The sequence below is a fragment of the Rousettus aegyptiacus genome, unplaced genomic scaffold, assembly GCF_014176215.1.
Source record: "Rousettus aegyptiacus isolate mRouAeg1 unplaced genomic scaffold, mRouAeg1.p scaffold_m13_p_9, whole genome shotgun sequence".
In the NCBI taxonomy this organism is placed as follows: Eukaryota; Metazoa; Chordata; class Mammalia; order Chiroptera; family Pteropodidae; genus Rousettus; species Rousettus aegyptiacus.
Window position 1 is genome coordinate 77,750,108 of NW_023416312.1, and position 20,644 is coordinate 77,770,751.

Genomic DNA, 20,644 nt, shown 5'->3' on the forward strand with positions numbered 1-20,644 from the left:
CCTTTTACTTGATACGTCTAGAGAAGTTTATACCTTTTAAAGTTTGGATTGTTTGAGGTATCAAGTAAAGTGACTACTGTTGCATGAAATCATACAATGTAATGCATTTATTATAATCTCTCATTTATTCTTTAGAATCATCGAAAGTGCAACATTTAAAACCTAATTTAAAAATTATTTTCTTCGTGGCTTCTCCTTCTATCAGGACATGGTGACAGTCTTTAATGCTTTAGAATATCACAGACTCAATTCTATTTGTCTCTGATTCTGTGAGTCTGGAAATTTTTTAACACAAGTATAATTTTTGAACACACTTATAGTTTTGGACAAATGCATAAACTATATTAGAAGTAGATTCTTATGCTTGTCTTGGGGAGGATTGTTTTATGCTTTTCACAAGGTTAAAAGTGAACAGATGTGGCCAGTATACTTGAGGATAATGAAACTGAGAAGCACACACTTATTTCCTAATATTATGCCATTTCTGCTGTTTTAATTAGGCAATAATATGACTTAGGTCATATTATTCGAAAATGGGAAAATTGATTTCCAAATTTCTAGTCTTGCCATACAAATAAAATGAAACTAAAATAATTTACCAGGATGCAGATGTATGCTTTGAATCGTTTCTCCAGCAATGAGAAAAGACTGATGCAATCTGCCATCACTTGTAAGACTGGCCTAGTTTTAGGCTATGGTGAGGCCATGAAACAGAGTAAGTTTAAATAAGCACTATTATATTTAGTATCATTATAATTAACCCATGAGATCAAGGTCATTAGCACAGTGCTTTATTACCTGAGCTGATCAGTAATTAAATATCAGAAGGTACATCTAATTTTATTCATTCATTATTTAGAAGAAGAGGAAAAGTCTAAAGTACAGACTGTTGTTTTAGAAGAAGGCCATTTGGTTATATTAAAATACAATAACAATTTGAACTTAATATAATTTATTTTATTAAAAGGCCACCTTCAATGAATAGGTAAGTCATGCTTAAATCAAAGGAATAAAGTTATATGGCTGAAGGGGCAAGGAAGATGGCATACATAAATGAGATGGGCTGGATATAAGAGAATAGTGTATTGGAAGTGAACTGAGAGCAAGTGTCTAGTTTAAAGTAAGATCTTGCTACTTGGCTCCAGTTGCATGTCAACAGGCAGGAATGTGAGCCCAGGGTTATCAGATTTTCTAGTTGTTCATGAGATGCTTGAAATAGAGATTTTTATATGACACTTCTCTATTTTTAAATTTTGGCAAATAAGTCACATTAAACAACAATAAAAACACTACTACCACCACCACTATGTGAACCAAACAAAACTCATCCATAGGCCCAGTTCAGCCTGTGGGCTCCTAGTCTATAATGTCTAATTTAAAACATTTTTTTTCTATTGTATTTGAAAAGTTTAAACCATTAAATATGGTATTCTGTGCTATCTTGGTTATTCGACGAAATTTTTAATGACCCCTATAAAGCAGATTTAAGCTAAGTCTTTTTTCAACTGCTTATGTAATTTAAATTAGAAAGGTCTAAATTAACAAGGTTAAATGCTCTTTGTGGCAAATTATAGATGTTATAACAGCACCATTTTTCTTGAATGTGTGTGTGTCCCTATAGCATCTGAATTTATAACTTAAATATAATGATTGCAGTTAGATCACCATAAAAACAATTTCTAAAAGTAACTCAGGAATTTGTTGCCTTGTCTAGGTCCAATGCCATTCATTGGAACAGATATAATGTTCATACCAAAATTCTACTACTGCTAATGGGAGGTGAAACGCTAAACTATTGTTTGCTTATGGAGCAAAATGAGATTAAACTTTTTAGAATGCTGTGTAATAGTCTTAATGAGCCATCTTTAAAAAGCAATTATAGTGTATTTTCAGTAGCCTCTTTTCTGAACAGTTATGATGAGACTATCTCCCATGGTAATGGTTTAATATTATTTCTGAAATCAGTCTTATTTAAGGAATGTGGCATGAAAAATGTCTGATTACTAGTAAACTTATTTTCCAATGCATCTCTTTATATGATGAAACTATTGCCATTTCAAAATACATTTTGTTCCTGTAAAGGCTCCTAAAGGGTGAATTTGAATATAAAGGCACTGCCTTGAAACTCATTAGGCATGGAGGTCAAGTTTCAGCATGAGGTATGTAAAACTAAATAATACGAAGCAACAATGATGGTAATTAGAAATCACTCCCAAAGAAACCATTCATGAAATGGTTCCAAAAGTGTATATTATTTTTATTATGTGCTTTAAAGTAAGATGTAGCCTAATGCACTCTATAATAATGAAAACATGAATTAATTCTGAAAATCACAAATATGGAAATTCTCAACTCATAAAACAATTTTAAAATGAGGGAATGCCATTTTTCATTACTGCTCTGCAAGTGTCACTTGAGTACAACTCCCTGCTCCATGTACTAAGCAAATATGTTGAGCATTTATGGTTTTCAAAGACCACTTATATCTCTATTAGAAGTATAAAATGGAGCCTTGGAAAATTCAGTGATGCAATCGATTAAGATGGGTCTCTGACCTTCCTCACATATTTCTCCTTTGTATCCTGGCACACAGATGCAGACTCCCATGATGCAGGTTCCGTGACCAAAGCATGTTGGGTCAATGCATTGTTCTTCTGGAACGTCGCACTCTGGCCCCTTCCAGCCATTTTGGCAGACACAGTGTCCTTTCTCGTATTCTCCATTCCCACCACACAGCACAGGGCATGAATCTGAAGATTGGCAAATGAATTCATAATGTTCTTTTAATGTTTTACAAATCTCCAAAGAAATTCTCTATTGATTCTTATATAATAATTCAGGCAAAAAATTATGATATTTCTATCTTAGTCTTTATTAAATAGGCATATGTTCATGACTACAAACAGAATTTTCCTTTTATGGGAGTGGGGTAAAGATAAATTATAAAACTATCCTGAGTGGAAAAATTATTTCAAGTATTTGATTTTGATCCCGCTATTCACTTAAAATTATTATTATTATTATTATTATCATCATTATTATAAGCTAGACATTTTCTCTCTTATGGCTTTTCATCTCCAAGTAGATATATGCTACTTTTAAGAAGAAAAACCTGAAAATTTGAAAACCTAATAAGTAAGGAGTTATTCATATTATAGAATTTTATCTTTAAAAGGTTGTGCATTTAACGAGATTCATGCTAGACAGATATTTACTCTCATAGCACATTGTATAGACCTTTATTAGAACACATACTGTGCTTTGTTATTATTTGTCTCCCTATTAAAATTATGGGCTCCTTGATGGCAGAGCCTGTATAGTCTTCCTTGTCAATTGTTTTAATAACAGCTGTCACTTCTACTCCTACCCCCCCCACCTCCTCAGGATCTCTCATGGTACTGGAAACCTGGCAAGTGCTGTAGAATTCTTTGTCAAACAGAATTTAACCTAAAGAAATTGAGTGGCTGAGAAACCTGAGAGTAAAGTATTAGCAGACTGAGAACTTTAAAGACACATTGAAAATGAGCAGAAAGCAACTCTAGTGTAGTAACTTTAAGTCAAAGGGAAAACATGATGTGATTAACCTGAAAGCTTTTCAAGAATTAAACTGTGGACAAGTCTAAGAAACAGTAAAGTTTGCTAAGTTTAACTTCTGACTTTCCAGTTCTTACTTTCTAGGCTACTTACCCATTTGGTGATTGTCCACTCCTTCCAGCTTATATCAGTATGCATAAGCAGTCACCAATTTTGCCCACTCTTAAAGTCTATCTGTTATGAATCAGTTTATGAAGGACATAGAATATCACATAGTGTTTGGGTTAGATAATCTAGGTACAAATTTCAGCTGTTAGGTAACCTTGGTTAAGTTATTTCACTTATCCGAGCTTGTTTCTTTGTCCACAAAACTGGGATAATCACATAGGACTATGGTAGAAAGTAAGAATTAAAAAACATGACACAAAGTGTTTAGAACAGTGCCTTGCAGAATAAGTGTTCTACTTTTGGTAGTGGTGCTGAGCAGTGTTGCTGCTATTGCTGCTGCTACTATGACTACTATCACCACTCTTCCTCCTTAGGAGTTCTCAAATAACATCTATTTCTCTAAATCAATCAGTACAACCAAGCAACATTACCTCTAGCACAGTCAGGCCCAAGGAATCCTGGGAAACAATGACAATGTCCAGAGATACACTCTCCATTTCCATTGCAATTAGTTGAGCAGTCATCCATTATTTCTATTAATAAAGAGAAAAAGAAAAAAATGAACAAATCTACACGCTATAGAGTTCTAAATATTATTAAATTGCAAAAACTCTGGGCCTATAACAGGCTCGTCCTCTGCTTACTATTTCAAATCAGATGCCAAAGATTTCTGTATGATGTGATATGCAGTTCCAAATTATTAAAAGCACCCTGGATTTGCTGAATTGGCTATTAGAGAGTGATACTAAAAACCTACTTGATCTTTAAAGTGCACAAGGGGTCTAGATGAGTTGTATTCTTATGAAACATTCATAATAAAGCTAAAAACTTACTAGAATTATAGGACATTCTCAAAAGCAAAATAGGCTTAAAAATGCAACTGGTAGATCAAGCTTATTTTACAAATTTAGGTTGTAGCAAATAAAAATTTCCTCTATAGAATGTTAAAATGTTTAACCTACTATCTTGACATCTTAAATATGATAATCAGTATTTCATTTTCATTAATAAGTGACAATGGAAGGCTTTTAAAGTAAGTGTTCATATGAATTCACCACCACTAAAAGCATAAGTATTTTGTTGAGAAATGCTTTCTTGACTGTCAATGCTTATCAGTTTTCTACCACTAATTTCCCTTCAATCCATTCTTAGAGAGGAATAGGTTTTCAAGGTGCCCATAGGTAGTTTCGGTGACATAGAAATGTACACTGTAACAGAACTTTGATAATTCTTCTGGCCAAATATTTTTTATGGAAAAGGTATAAAGTTATACAAAAGCCAGTCTCTGACAATGTCATTAAAATTATATCATTGTACACATGAAATTTATGTTATTAATCAAGTATATTGTGTTATTAATCAATGTTACCTCAATAAAAATTAAATAAAAATTTAAGAACTAAAAAATACTGTTTATAGTTTAAAATTGTCTTTGAGCATAATAGCATTAAATTCCAAGTCCATGAACTATGATGATATGTATGCCTTACTCTCGTAATTTTTAAAAAATCATCTTCTCATTAGTATTTTCTGTTAAGTTTCCATACTTAGCATTCTTGGATTCTGAATTCTTTTTTTTTTTATTATGGGCCATTAAACTCGTACTTCTCATATGTATCAGTTTTTCCTTTTCAATTCAAATTATCTAATTCATCTAGTTTCACTTAGATAAGCTATTTTCAAATAGAAGGAGGTATTCTAGGAAGCGGTCCTGGCATCTTCCTCTGAACTATGAGAATTCATAATGAGAGTTGAGAAATAGCATCTCTTCCATTGTGGCCTTTTGACCACCTATATCAGTAGGATCACCCGAGGCACTTAAAATGCAGATTCCTGGGCTTCACTCCAGGTCTACTAAATCTGTTTCTGAGGAATTCAATCCGGTAATCTACATTCTAACAAATACTACAGGCGCCCACCACATTAAAGCATTGAGAACCAATACTTCAAATAAACTTCCATAGTTAAAGAACTTCTGATCTAGATTGTAAGTTCTGCCCCAAGCAGAATAAAAACAAGAGGAATAAAGTAGTATTTACTCCAATTTTGGAATTCTTAGAAAACTGAGAATGAATCCAGTGATGGTGTGGATAGTCTTCCTGCTATCAGTTGGAGGATGACATCCTCCTCAACCTCATATGAATACATCAGATAGTTTTCTGCCGGTTTATAATGGTCTGTTCTCATCCTTGTGTTAAACTAAACTGGATAAGAAATTGACACATGGCATTTGCTGAACTACAGCTAGGATAGCAGGAATGTAACATTTGTCAAAGCGCTAACCATTATTAACTCATTAGAATAGTTATTTTCAGAAAATCATTAATTTATTTAAAAAGTCATTATGAAAAGAAACAGTCTTCTTTTTTTCATTCCAAGATGGAACAATTATTTCTCTATTTTCTACTTATCTAGCTTTCTTGTACCAAGCAATAGCGATAGTTTTTAAATTTACATTTAAATTTCCCCTGCCCTGGATGGTTAATAGGAGGCCATGGGGGAAGCTTTCAAAGGTAAATATAGTTGAATTTAATGTCAAAGCAGCCCCTATTGACAACTTTGTGAGAAACAACCTTGTGAGAATATAGCTACTGTAGAAAAAATGTTTAATAAAGTTTGCTACCAAAATAAATAAAATTCCCTACATCTTAAAAACTTATCTAAGAGCTGTCCCTGGATCCACACTGCTGCAGAGAGCTTAACATCAGCAATGCAAATGAAAATAAAAAGCGGTATGGGAGGTTTTGGGAGCTACCATCTCCATAGGATATTAAAGAGACATTGAGACAGTCTAAGATCTCCAGCAGGACGATGGCTACAGCAGGATCACATAAATTACAAGTGATTAAAAAGCATGTATTTTTCTATTTATGTTGGCCTTCAGGAAAATTTTACTTCTATCTTTTTAATCTTACTGCAGTTCATTAGAGTTGAGAATCATTTTAAAGTTTTATGCTTACAAATCTGTTCTTATGCTAGAGTCTAAAACCCCTTGGTACCTGCTTCTGCACTGATGATGAGTTTTCTCATAAGGAAAAGTAAAGGTGATGAATAATCTTATGGAATGAGTATGATCTAAAGGCATGGGCTTTGATATCAGACATACTGGGTGTCTCCAATCTTGATTTTGCCACTTGCTGGCTGTGAGATTTTACCGAATTATTTACTCATTCCAAGTCTCTGTTGCCTTATTTTTTAATATAAATATCACTATAGCTATGCTATCAGGGTTTTGATGAAAATCAAACAAGATAACTGAATATAAAGCATCTAGTATAGTGCTTGGGGCAGAGTGGCACTTCATAAATGGTATGTATTACCACGTTACAGAGCATACTGGCTGAGATTAGGGGATACTGACAACTCTGTCTCTACTATTAAAAATAGTATATATTAATATAGGCCAGTGGCTAACCTATGTTAGTCATTCAATAAATATTAGTTATTAATAATGCCTTGATCCTTATTAGAAGCAGACCACATATAGTTAAAATCAATCAACTGATTCTAATATTACCTGAAATGGAGAATGAGCAGTATTTTGAATAATTAAAATCATACGAACCTTAAATAGCTTCTTTCAAATACGAATAAGAAATAATAAAAAGATGAAAAAAATTAGTGCAAAGATGTTAGAGTAAATAACTTATATACCTTTTTTTTCAGATATTTATTTGAATTACCTTTAAGTGGAATTGTAGGAGAAATGTTTCTCTTAATTCTAGCCTTAAAAGACAATAGAAAAGTAAACAAACTGACTTGGATAAGGAAAAATCAAGTATGTTGTGGCCCATAAAAGTGACAGCTTGATATCTGGATAATAACAATTATATCTCAAAGGTTAGATTCTTTTTAGGAGGAAGCAAGGGACAAAACTCCAGGTATGTTTCTGGGTCTATTTATTTTTTAAAAGATTAATAGTTTGGTTAGTGTTTTAACTTAAGCTTAGGGATAAGGATAAAAGGAAGAGAAAAAACCATCAAAGATATTTCAGATCTTCTAATTGCTTGATTTCTTAGGAGAAGCTCAACCTCTCATAACTCATTGGCGTTTCCATTATCAAAATCGGGCCTTGATAGAAAAAAAATATCATGAATGGTGAATCTGTTCAATCTTCCTCAATGAGTCTGTGAGTGGCAAAACAGTGTCATGACTTAATTTTTTTCCCTCAGTTAATGAATACTTTTACTTTTGAACATATCAAATTGGTAGAGTTTTTCTCTATGGGAAAAAATCATCACACATTTTTATTGCCTTTCTGATTACTTTAGAAGAAAGTTTTTGATAATGTTATGGCTGGAATATGATTTTCTACTGACTCAAGGTCTTCAACATCATGTAAAAACAGAACACAATTGTTATAAAGAGTAACAGTCAATACATCTTCCTAAACATATGGTTGAAAGGGTCAACTAAGGGATGAAGTCGTGAGGGTTATATAGGAAACTGACAGCTGTAAAACATTTTCCTTTCTTTCAAAAGATGGGTATTTTTGGAAAATGTCCATGATAAAAGACTGAATCTATGAGTTGGTTACCCTCAGGTCTCTAAAATTGCTAAAGACTTCAGCTTTATTCACACATAGGGTCAAGGGGAATGACTTCACCAAAAAAAAAAAAAATGACGAGAGTGAGATGCCTTTGATTAACTAAGATGAATAAGAGTAGATAAAGACATTATGTCAAAAAGAGCATGTTTTAAAAAGAACAAATAAATTAAAACAGATTTACAAATATAGAAGACAAACTAGTGGCGGCCAGAGGGGAGAGGGTTTGGGGAGCTGGAAGAAAGGGTTGAAGGGTTAAAGAAGTACAAATTAGTAGTTAATGGATGGTCATGGGGATGGGGAGCATGGCATAGGGAATTCAGTCAGCAGTAATGTAATGGCTAGGTGTAGAGCCAGAGGAGAGAAAGAGTAATCAGGGGGATCATTTCATAAACTATATCAATGTCTAACCAATGTACTGTATACTTGAAGCTAATAAAATATATTTTTTAAAAAGAGCATGTTTTAAAAGGCCTTGAGAACACTGAAAGAGCCATTGTGATGCTTTTTAAACTAAAAATTTCTTAAAGAAGACTTTGAATGACTCGTTATTATCCTTTGAAAATGTTCTCTAAATATTGTCAAGTTGTATTTTGAAATCTCAGTGGTTTGTTGTAGAATCAGTCATTCTAAAGAATAACTGGACCGATGCTAGTTTTTTTAAAATTTTAAAACGTGTTTATTTGTTTTTCCATTTTAAGTAGATCTTGAATTACAGAGCTTCCCCTGCTTATTCTCTTCTTCATTAAAGTTGTTCTAGGTAGCCTTAGTAATAGCATTATCCAGGTAATTATTTCTACTGAAAACATATAAAACAGGGCATGGCAAGTATTCTAAACTAGCAGCAAATAATGGAGCATTTAAAAAATCTTAATCAGCATTTAAGCAACATTAATTACAACAATATAAGCCTTTCTCATACTGATCTATCATAAATAATGAGACAGAATGAGCAATTAGCTTAAATAATATATGTATCATTTTATTCACTGATTGTGTCTTTCCATAATCATACTGTCAATTCAAAATAGTAGCCAAGGCAGCTTACCAATTGCTGTAGTTAACACAAATACTTGTTCCATCTTCTTTCCATCATTGTAAAATGCCAGATACCAAGGCCCTTGGTCCATATACTCTATGAAACCTGTCTCCTGCAGTGAGGTTAAGATCAGATTTCGAGGGGAGTGCTGGCTATCATCTGAGCCCTTGGAGTCCTGCTTCACCAGTTGTTTTCCATCCATTAGTTTTACAAAATCAAACTGGAACAAATACAAACACAAATATGAGTCTCTTACTTCTAGAGTAAAAAATATCTCTAATTTCAATTGCCTAATTCATACTACTTCTTTGCTTTGGAGGTAGGCAAAGTGCAAGAGAAAGTTATTCATTCTTAAATATATTTAAACACAAAAATATATTATTCTGAAAAAAATCCCACTATACTTATAAATGTCATAAAACTTTGAGACTTGGATTATTCAAAACAGTTGTTTAAAAAATAATAAACCAAGAAATAAAGGAATCTTGTTTAGTATTATGTAAGAGAATCCTGATATTTTACTGAAGTATCAGATAGAAGGTGTTCAAACCACATGTTCCGCTCAGAAAGGTTACCAAGATCTTTCCCAGAAATTAAAGTTTCATAGTTTTTAAAACTCAAAAATTTGAGAACATTCATCATAATTTACTTATTATTTTTGTGGTAGCATGTTTAAATATTCAAAAAACACCCTCTAGTCTATTCATTTTGGGGGGTATTTATTTATTTATTTATATTATTGGAGTGATATTGGTTACTAAAATCAAATAGGACTCAAGTGTACAATTCAATAATACATCATAGGTATTTTGAATTGTGCATTCATCCGAAGTTAAATTTTCTTCCATTGCCAAATAGTGGACCCCCTTTATACCTGTTTACCCTTCCCATTACCCTCTTCTTTCTGGTAACCATTAATCATCCACTGTCTGTATTTATGAGTCTTCATTTGATTGTGATGGTTATTGGTTGCTTTTAGTTTTATAACCCACATATGAGTGAAATCATATGGTTCTCAACTTTTTCTGACTTATTTCGCTTAGCAGGATAATCTCAAGATCTATTCATGTTGTTGCAATGGCAGTCTTTCATCTTTTCTTTTGGCTGAGTAAAATTACATTGTATATATGTACCACTACCTCTTTATCTAATCATCTATCAATAGACACTTAGGTTTTTTCCCATGTTGACCACTGAGAGCAATGCTGCTTTAAACATTGGGGCGCACATATCATTGTGGAAGAGAGATTGCTGGATAATATGTTAATTTTATTCTTAGTTTTTTTTTGAAGAAGCTCCATAATGTTCTTCATAGTGGTTGGACCAATTTACATGCCCCCTAGCAGTGTATGAGGGTTCCTTTTTACTCCACAACCTCTCCAACACTTTTATTACTTGTCCTGTTGATGATAGCCATCCTAACAGGTGTAAAGTGGTATCTAATTGTGGTTTTGTTTTGCAGTTCCCTAATAGTTGAGCATCTTTTCATGTCTGTTGGCCATTTGTATGTCTTTTTGGGAGAAGTGTTTGTTCAGGTCTTCAGGCCATTTTTTAAAATTGGATTGTTTGATCTTTTATTGTTGAGTTGTAGGAATTCTTTATATATTTGGGATATTAGGGCCTTATTGGTGGCGAATATAGTTTCCTATCCAGATAGTTGCCTCTTTGCCTTGTTGATGGTTTCTTTTGCTGTGCAGTAGCTTTTTAGTTTAATATAGTCCCAGTCATTTATTTTTGCTTTTACTTCCCCTGTCTTTAAGGTCAAGTTCATAAAATCCTCTCTAAATTTAAGTTCCATAAGTTTAGTACCTATGTTTTCTTCTATGTAACTTATTGTTTTAGGTTTTATATTAAGGTCTGTGATCCATTTTGAGTTAATTTTGGTGTATAGTGATAGATAGCAGTATAGTTTAATTCTTTCCAATTTCCCCAGCAACATTTATTGAAGAGGCTTTCCTTTTTCCATTGTATGCTTTTGGCTTCTTTGCCAAAATTTATTTGCCCATATATACGGGGGTTTATTTCTGGACTCAATTCTGTTGCATTGGTCTGTGTGTCTGTTTTTCTGCTAATACCATGCAGTTTTGCTTACTGAAGCTTTGTAGTATAATTTGATTTAAGTCAGAGTGATACCTCCAGCCTTTGTTTTTTGCTCCAGGATTGCTTTGGCTATTCTGGGTCTTTGGTGCTTCCATACAAATATGATGATTTTTTAAAATCTATTTCTTTAAAAAATGCCATTGGGATTTTGATAGAGATTGCATTAAATCTGCATAATTCTTTAGATAATAAGATTTTAACTATGTTGATTCTTCAAATCCAAAAACAGGGAATATCTTTCCATTTCATTGTGTCTTCTTCAATATCTTTAAATAATGTCTATAATTTCAGTGTATAAGTCTTTCACATGCTTCGTTAGGTTTATGTCTAGGTATTGTATTCTTTTTTGTTACAATTGCAAAAGGATTTTTTTAAATTTCTCATTCTGAAGTCATTGTTAGAGTAAAGAAATGCTATGGATTTTTGTACATTAATTTTGTAATTTGAAACATTACTGTATTTGTACTGTATTTGTTTATCATTTCTAATAGTTTTTTAGTGAAATCTTTAGGGATTTTCATGCAGAGAATCATGTCATCTGAAAAAAGCGACAATTTGACTTCTTCATTCCCAATTTGGGTGCCTTTTATTTCTTTCCCTTGCCTGTTTGCTCTAGCCAGGACTTCTAAAATTATATTGAATATAAGCGGTGATAGGGGACAGCCTTGTCTTGTTCCTGATCTTAGAGGAAAGGTTTTTAGTTTATCTCCATTGAGTATGACATTAGCTGAGAGTTATCATATATGGCCTTTACTATGTTGAAGTACTTTCCATTTGCACCCATTTTATTACGTGTTTTAATCATAAATGGATGTTGTGTCTTGTCAACCACATTTTCTTCATCTATTTATATGATAATTTGATTTCTATCCTTTATTTTTTGATGTGGTGTATCACATTAATCAATTTGCAAATGGTCAACCATCCTTGTTTGCTTTACGTATGTTAAGCCATCCTTGTGCTCTGGGATGAAGCCTGTTTGATTATGATGTATAATCTTCTTAATGTGTTGTTATAGTCAATGTGCTAGTGTTTTATTTAGGTTTCTTGCATCTGTGTTCATGGGAGATATTGGTCTATAGTTTTCTCTTTTTTAGTTATCTTTACCAGGTTTTAGTATCAGGATAATATGGCATCATACAATGAGTTAGGAAGTATTGCTTCTTCAATATTTTTTTAAATTAGAATAATGGGTATTAAATTTTCTTTGAATGTTTGGTGGAATTCACTGGTGAAGCCATCTGGTTCTCGACTTTTACTTTTTGGGAAGTTTTTGATGAGTGTTTCAATTTCCACACTGTTGGTCAGTCTGTTTAGATGTTCTTGGTCTTTATGATTCAGTCTAGGAAAGTTGTATCTTTCTAAGAATTTGTCTATTTCTTCTAGGTTTTTTAATTTGGTGGTGTATAATTTTTTATAATATTCTTGTATGATCCTTTGTATTTTGGTGGTATGTGTCATAACTTCTCTTCTTTCATTTATAATTGGTGCCCTTTCTCTTTTATCCTTAGTGAGTCTAGCCAGGGATTTGTCAATTTTATTAATCTTTTCAAAGAATCTGCTTTTCGTTGCATTAATTTTTTTCTAATACCTTTCTGTTCTCCATGTCATTTAATTTTTCTCTAATTTTGATTTTTTTCTTCCTTCAGCTGACTTTGGGTTTCACTTTTTTTCTAGTTTTTAAGGATGTAATGTTAGGTTATTTATTTGAGATCTTTCTTGTTTCTTGAGATAGGCCTGTAATGATTTGAACTTTTCTTTTATTATTGCTTTTGCTATAAATCACAAGTTTCAATATGTTGTACTTTTATTCTCATTTGTTTCTCTGTATCCCCTGATCTCTCCTTTCTTTTCCTCTATGACCCAGGTGTTCTTTAGTAGAATGTTGTCTAATCTCCATGTATTTGTGGTTGTTTCCACTCTCTTTTTACAGTTGGTCTTCAGTTTCAAAGCATTATGGTCACAGAATATGCTTGGTATGATTTCAATCTTCTTAAATTTGTTGAGGCTAGTTTTCTGTCCCAACATATGGTCTATCCTTTTGAATGTTCCATGTGTACTAGAGAAAAACGTATAAGCAGCTATTGATTTTCTGTTTGGATGATCTATCCATAGCTGACTGTAGGGAATTTATGTCCCCTGTAATATGTTTGTGTCAGTTTCTCCCTTTACTTCTATTAGTAGATGCTTTATATATTTTGGTGCTCCCTGAGTGGGAGAATATATATTGATAAATGTTATGTCTTCTTGATGTTTTGTTCTCTTTATCATTATGAAGTGTCAAGTGTCCATAATTGTCTCTTGTTACCTTTTTTTCTTCTTGAGGTCTATTTCATCAAATGGCTACACCTGCTTTTCTCTAGATACCATTTGCTGGGAGTATCATTTTCCACTCTTTCCCTTTAGTCTATATTTTTCCTTGCAGCTGAGAAGTGTCTCTTGAAGGCAGCATATGGTTGAGTTTTGCTTTTTGATCCAATCTGCTACTCTGTGCCTTTTCATTGGTGAGTTCGGTCTGTTTCCAATTGGGATGATTATTGAAATATGAGGTTTTCCTATAGGCATTTTATCTTTTGTTTTCTGGTAGCTTGGTGTCTCCATTGTTTCTTTGTCCTTGTGTTTCTGTCTTTTATTTTGTTTCTGTCTTTTATTTTTATTTGGTGCTGTTTTATGGTTCTCCCCTGTTTTCTATTGTTTCATGTTATGTGTCTCAATTCTGGATTTTTTTTTTTTGGTGTGGTTACCATTAAGTTTATGTAAAAGAAAGTTTATATATATACATATACACACGTATGCATATACATACACACAGTAGTCCTTTTTCTTCTGCATGTACCTTATTTCCATTCTCCTTTGAAGATTCAGATCTTTACTCCCTCCCCTTTTCCATTTTTGTTGTCTTAATTTATCCCTATTTATGCTGTATAGTCATTTCTAGGTTGTATTAGCTGTTGTCTTCTTATCTTTTTAAAGAATTTTTTTAAACTTTAACCATTGTGTAGTATTTAAGCTTATAATACCCTGTCCTCAATAAGAGTTTCACTTTCCTACTTCTCTTTGCCTGTTAGTCATATTACTTATAGTATGCAGTTTTTTTTGTCCTTTTTTCAGGTAGAATGACACTCTCAGTATTTCCTGTAATGTAGGCATTGTGGTAGAATATTTCCTTAGCTTTTCTATGTCTGGAAAGGTCTTTATTTCTTCTTTATACTTAAAAAAAAAGACTGTGCTGTGTATATCATTCTTGACAGGTAATTTCTCTTTTTCAATATTTTAAATATTTGGTTTTACTCCCTCCTAGCTTGCAAGGTTTCTGCTTAGAAGTCTGTTGATAATCTAATGGACTTTCCTTTATAAGTTATTTCCTTTTTTTCCTTGGCCGCATTGAGAATTCTTTGTCATTTATTTTTGACAATTTTAATATAATGTGTCTCAGAGAAGGCCTTTTTGGGTTCAGATAATTAGGTATTCTGTTTGCTTCTTGGATTTGAGAATCCAGTTCTTTCCATAGGTTTGGGAAATTCTCATTGACCACTTGAACAGACTCTCTATTCCCTTCTCTCTCTCTTCTCTTTCTGGTATACCCAGTATTTTTATGTCCCTTTTTCTGATGGTGTCAGATAGTTCTTGAATTTATTTTCACCCTCAAGTCTCTTTCTTTTTCCTTCTGCATCATTTACAGATTTCTGTTTCTGATATCACTCTTACTTCCATCTATCTGGTCAGCTTTATTTCCTAAACTTGCTTTTTCATTCTTCATCTCTTTTAGTGAGTTCTTTATCTCCAGAAGTTCTATTTGGTTCTATTTTAAAATTCCAATTTCTTTGGTGAAGTATTCATGTAGTTTGTTGATTTTATTTCTAAGTTCTTTGGACTGTCTAACCATTTTGTTGAATCTCAGTGAGTTTTTTCAGAAGTGCAATCTTGAATTCTATGTCATTTAAATCACATATTTCTATGTCTTTAAGCTTATTTTCCGGAGATTTTCACTTTCTTTATGAGCTGCCTTGTCACCTTGGTCATTCATGACATTTGATAGAATATTTCTCCACTTACACATTCATAAGAATGTAGTAATTTTAAAATAAAAATTCGTTATAGAGTGATCTCTCTTTAGCAGGTTTATAAGAACAGGTTTTTCTTTTGATTTCCAGTAGGTGGTGCCTGAGTCTCCTGCACTGCCCAAAGCTGCTGGATCTCTGCTTTGAGGTTAAGAATGTCCTTTATTCTCTGAAGAAGTGTGTGTCTCCTCTGTGACCAGGTAGCCTTGGTCCTAGGGCTCCACCCCCATAGGAGAATGTGTAGGGCGATATGGGTCTGAACCTCTGAAAAGGCCTTGAAGTCTGGGTATGGCACCAACAGTCAGGTGCAATGTTCTGCTGCTTCTGTCGGTATCACCCAGACTGAGTGGCGTTGGGGTGAATTGGGAGAGGCCAGTGTTTTGTTTTTCTTCTAGCAATGTTGGTTCAGGCCTCAGCTGCTTTGCCTCTATATATTCCTGCCCCTATCACTGGGACCAGCTGTCTGTTTTAGTTTTGGTTGCACAAAAACACCTGGGACTCAGTACTACCTCTGAAAGGGTACCAGGGGAGGAGAAAGGCATGCTCTGGGATGATGGGGAGAGGTGGCCAGGCTCTGTGACTCAGCTTTCTGCCTGGCAAAGGTGGTTGCTAAGACACAGCTGTCACCCTTCTGTGCTCAACCTCTTCCTTGCTCTATGCCCTGATCACCAGGTTCTGCTATGTGGAAAATACTTATCCCTCAGGCAGGACTGTTTGGTGTTTCAAAGAGCCAGGAAACAACCGTGTAAAATTCCCCTTTCCTTAGTTCTGCCAGGAGTTCTGGGATGCTCTCTGCAGCACATGGCTTTGTTTCTTTCTGTCTTTTCACCCCAGTCTCATGCGAGTGGCTCACCTTCAGATACTTTGATGCTCAGATATCTCAGAGATGCTCGTGTGCAGATTGGGTGTTATTTGTTGGGATGTAGGTATTCAGCTTGTAATTTTAAGAGAGATCAGGGGAGATCCTTAATGTTGCTATACTTCTGATGTCACTCCCCTTTTTATTCTTAATAAGTGGACAAGCACAAGGCACACATGCCCTTGGACTTTTTCTTTTTGCAAATCACATTCGAATAGCATTCTAATTCCCTTTCTAGTCCAACCCAAAGGTAAGGTTTGGACTACAGTCATATCTGTTGAAAACAAAGTAAGCCCCCGATGATTATCTTTATGCTACTTCTCAAATGGTACAATGCACCAAATGGGTTCATATAAGGAAGTGATAAAAAGAAAAAAAATGAGAGATATGAGGTAACTAAGGTTTATTATAACAGGGCTTTGCAAACCATAGAGATTTTACATATTTGAATTATTATTAATAATAATGAGGAAGATTTAAGTCAAAACCTGATATTTTGACTCATTTATATTATTTATATGCATTCCTTCATTGGGATAAGGGATCATGGATGTATATAACCAGCGAAGGGGTGTGGGTACCAGAGCTAAGTGAGGTATGGAAGCTTGGAAGGCTCATAATCATCCTGTTCCAAAAAGCAGAACTCAACTTTCAGGAATATTTTCTTAAACTCTCTTTTCTGAATCTGCATTGCCAAATACGATTCTTTTTTTTTCTCAATGCCATTTTTTTTCATTCAACTGAGTTTAATTATTCTGGATATTTGTTTATTACAGAGATCGTCTGCCTTCACCTTTGACCGCCACACATGTTGCAAGTCACAAACCCTGAACTAGTCATCCCAACATATTCTAAAATGGTCAATAAATACTTATAACATCAAATACCTGAGTGTGTGTAGGTGGAATGTTTCTTCTGCCATAAATTCCAAGCAGAGAGTCTTTGGCTAAAGAAATATTGAATTTCAGATATATTGGATGGTGGATAGTAATCTGGAAACGCCAGAATAAGCCAGGTGGAATGGTCTGCATGACCTGTGCACCAATGTCAACTTCTCCAGTGTCTATTGTCCGTCCCTTCTGAAATACTGGTTTTAAAGGTAAAAAAACAATACATGTAACATTAACCTTAATTTATAAATCAATGGTTTTTAGTTTTTCAAGAACAGATACATAAAAATAAATTACTCAGCTTTTTTCCCTCCCAAACCACCCATCTTTCAAGGCTTTACTCAAATTAAATATCTTCCAAGGAACCCTCCTTAACCAACTATTATATCAGTATCTCCTTTCTATTAAACTATTGAACTTATTCCCATCATTTGATTCATTTTCACCATTATTTACTGAATGCTGTCTTAGATGCTACAGCAATTACAAAAGGGAGTAAAATGTAGTTCTTGCTTTCAAGGACCTTTGAATGTAAGAGATAAAATAGAACAAGTATGCAAATAACCACATTGTAAAATAAATGGTTATTCAAATGAGGGACAATTATTTGGCTCAAGGATATTTTTCATTTCTAGATACCTCTGTCTCCTTTATCTTCCTTTATGTTTCTCCCTTAGCACTATTACTACCTAGAATACAATCTGTTTTACTTATTTACTGTTGATTGTCTGCTTTCTCCCAATACAATATAAGGTCCATGAGGCTGTGGTTGTGGCTGTTTTGTTCATTGCTTTATTCCCAGTAACTAGAAGAATATAGGCAAATAGTATATGGTAAAGTATGTGGTAAGTACATACTTATTTAATGAATGAATGAATCATGAAAGTGTATTTATAGGAAGTGGTATTGAATATGGCCTTAAAAGAGAGAGAGAATTTTAACAGGACAGTTGGGAAGGTTCCACATGGAAGGATCACCTTGAACCAAAACAAAAGGGAGAGAAAACTGTAAAGCTAAGGTATATATCTAGAGGAGCAGTTGGAGATAGATATGGAGGGAAAGAATGGCATCATATTCTATAGGGCCTTGAAAGTCAGTCCTAAAGGGTTTGTTTACTAAAGAATGGAAAACCATTAAAGGTTTTTGGGAAGAGAGGAGAAGTATGTGTACATTAGAAAAAAACTAATCTTAAGGCAGAAGGTAGGATGATTTAGAACAGAGAGATCACAGTATAATATAGAAATTATGGGGCAATAATTCAGGTAAAATGATGTGAGGATCTAAATTTAGGGTGTACACAACAGTTCATGTGGAAAAATACATTCTAGTCAACTGTAAAATAAACAAATGAAACTAAATTAAACTAAAGAGTTTATGAACAGCAAAGGAAAATATCAATAAAAAGGCAATCAATAAATTAAAAGCAATGGAATAAGAGAAAATATTATCCAACTATATATCTTAAAAGGGGTTAGTATCCAAAATATATAAAGAACTCATATAATTCAATTATTAGAAGCAAATAATTCAAATAAAAAATACGCAAAGGACTGAATAGACATTTTTTCAAAGAGGGCATACAAATGGCCAATAGATATATGAAAAGGTGCATGAGCTCACTAATCATTGGAAAAATGAAAATCGAAACCACAATGCAATATCAACTCATACCTATTATATTGGTTATTATATAAAAGACAAGACAATAAATGTTGGCAAGGATGGAGAGAAAAAGGAAGCCTTATACTCTGTTGGTGGGGAGGCAAAATGGTATAGCAATTTTAGAAAACAGTATAGTGTTTTCTTAAAAAATTAAAAATTGAACTACCATGTGACCCAGCAATCCCACTCCTGGGTATATATCTGAAAGAATTGAAATAAAAGTCCCAAAGAGATTCTGAATACCCATGTTCACCGAAGCATTATTTGTAATAACCAAGGCATTGAGACAACCTAAATGTCCTTCGATGGATGAATGGATAATAAATGTGATCCACACTGGAATAATGGAATATTATTTATCCATAAAAAGGAAGGAAATCCTGACATTTGCAGCAATGTGGATGAATCTAGAGGGTATCATACTAAGTGAAATAAGCCAGACAAAGCCCAATACTGTATGATATCACTTATATGTGAAATATAGAAAGATAGCTGATTTTACAGACACAGAGAATATAATGGTGGTTGCCAGGGATGGAAGGAGGGGTATATGGGGTGATGTAAGTCAAAGTTTTAGTTATAAGATAAAGTTCTGAGGTTCTAATGTACAGCATGGTGAGTATAGTTAATAATATAGTATTTATTGTATGCTTGAAAGTTGCTGTGAATAAATATTAAGCATTTATACCACACATACACAAAAGAGTTAACTATGTTAACTATTTGAGCTGATGTATGTGTTAATTATCTTGATCTTGGTAATTATTTTATAATATATATGTAAATCAAATCATCACTTTGTATACTTTAAATATACACAATTATACTTGTCAATCATTTCTCAATAAAACTAAAAAAAATGATCACATATTATCTGGGAAGGGTAAAACTGGATTATCCTGAAAAATGGTATGAATATAAATTAATTTCAGATTGTTATAAAATTCAAAAAATCTTATCGTCATTTCAAGTGTAAATACGAAAAAACTAAAAAAATTTTTTTGAACTGGCATAGAGAAAATAATACTGAAATAAAAATAATTTATCTAAACAACAGCAAGAAAGTAAGACATAGATAACAATGGTTAATTAGAAAACAAAAGAAGAGGAAAAATAAATTTCATTTATCTGCAATTAAAATAAAGAGCAATGAACTAAACGCTTGTGCTAAAAAGTAAGAATCATCATTCTGAATTAAAAAGTAAAATCTAATTATATATTTTTTACTATATATGTGTGTGTATGCATGTATGTGTGTGTGTATGTGTGTGTGTGTGTGTGTATATATATATATATATATATATATATATATATATATATACACAATAGAAAGTTATTTTTCGATAATAAAAAAAAATATTTCTCCAGGAAGAAAAGAAAAAAAGGAAAGAAGAAACAAGACAGTATAAAAGAAGATGCTATATCAGAGCTTCTCAAATCTAAATGGGCATAAGAAGGGGGTCTTATTAAAACGCAAATTATAATTCTGTAAGTCTAAGGCTTGATATTTCTAACAAGTTCTCATTAATACCTGTGTCGAGTGATCCACCGAGAGGCTAAGTTCTTAGAAAACGCACAGGTCACTGGATATAGGGGCTAAGGGAAGCTCAAAACTATCTCTTCCTTCTGTACTTTATAGCATCATATATTGCATAATAAGGCTACTTACATGTTATTCACTAAATTAAAAGAAACTCATGAAGTTATGTTGTTGGATTTTCCTGGTTATTAGCATTACTAAATATCCAAAGCATATTATCATAAGACTTTTATGTAAATAATTCT

General features: G+C 33.2%; 1 protein-coding gene across 6 annotated transcripts in view; it reads right to left on the reverse strand.

The window, feature by feature from the left end:
- The window catches only part of TENM1 (teneurin transmembrane protein 1), a 995,735-nt gene that overhangs the window by 316,813 nt on the left and 658,278 nt on the right, over positions 1-20,644 (reverse strand). For all 6 annotated transcript variants that reach the window (XM_036227172.1, XM_036227175.1, XM_036227174.1 and 3 more), the window contains 4 exons: positions 17,195-17,394; positions 9,297-9,507; positions 4,134-4,235; positions 2,556-2,750 (listed from right to left, as the gene is read on the reverse strand). In XM_036227172.1, coding sequence (XP_036083065.1) covers positions 2,556-2,750; positions 4,134-4,235; positions 9,297-9,507; positions 17,195-17,394 — 708 coding nt within the window. The remainder of the gene's footprint in view (positions 1-2,555; positions 2,751-4,133; positions 4,236-9,296; positions 9,508-17,194; positions 17,395-20,644) is intronic.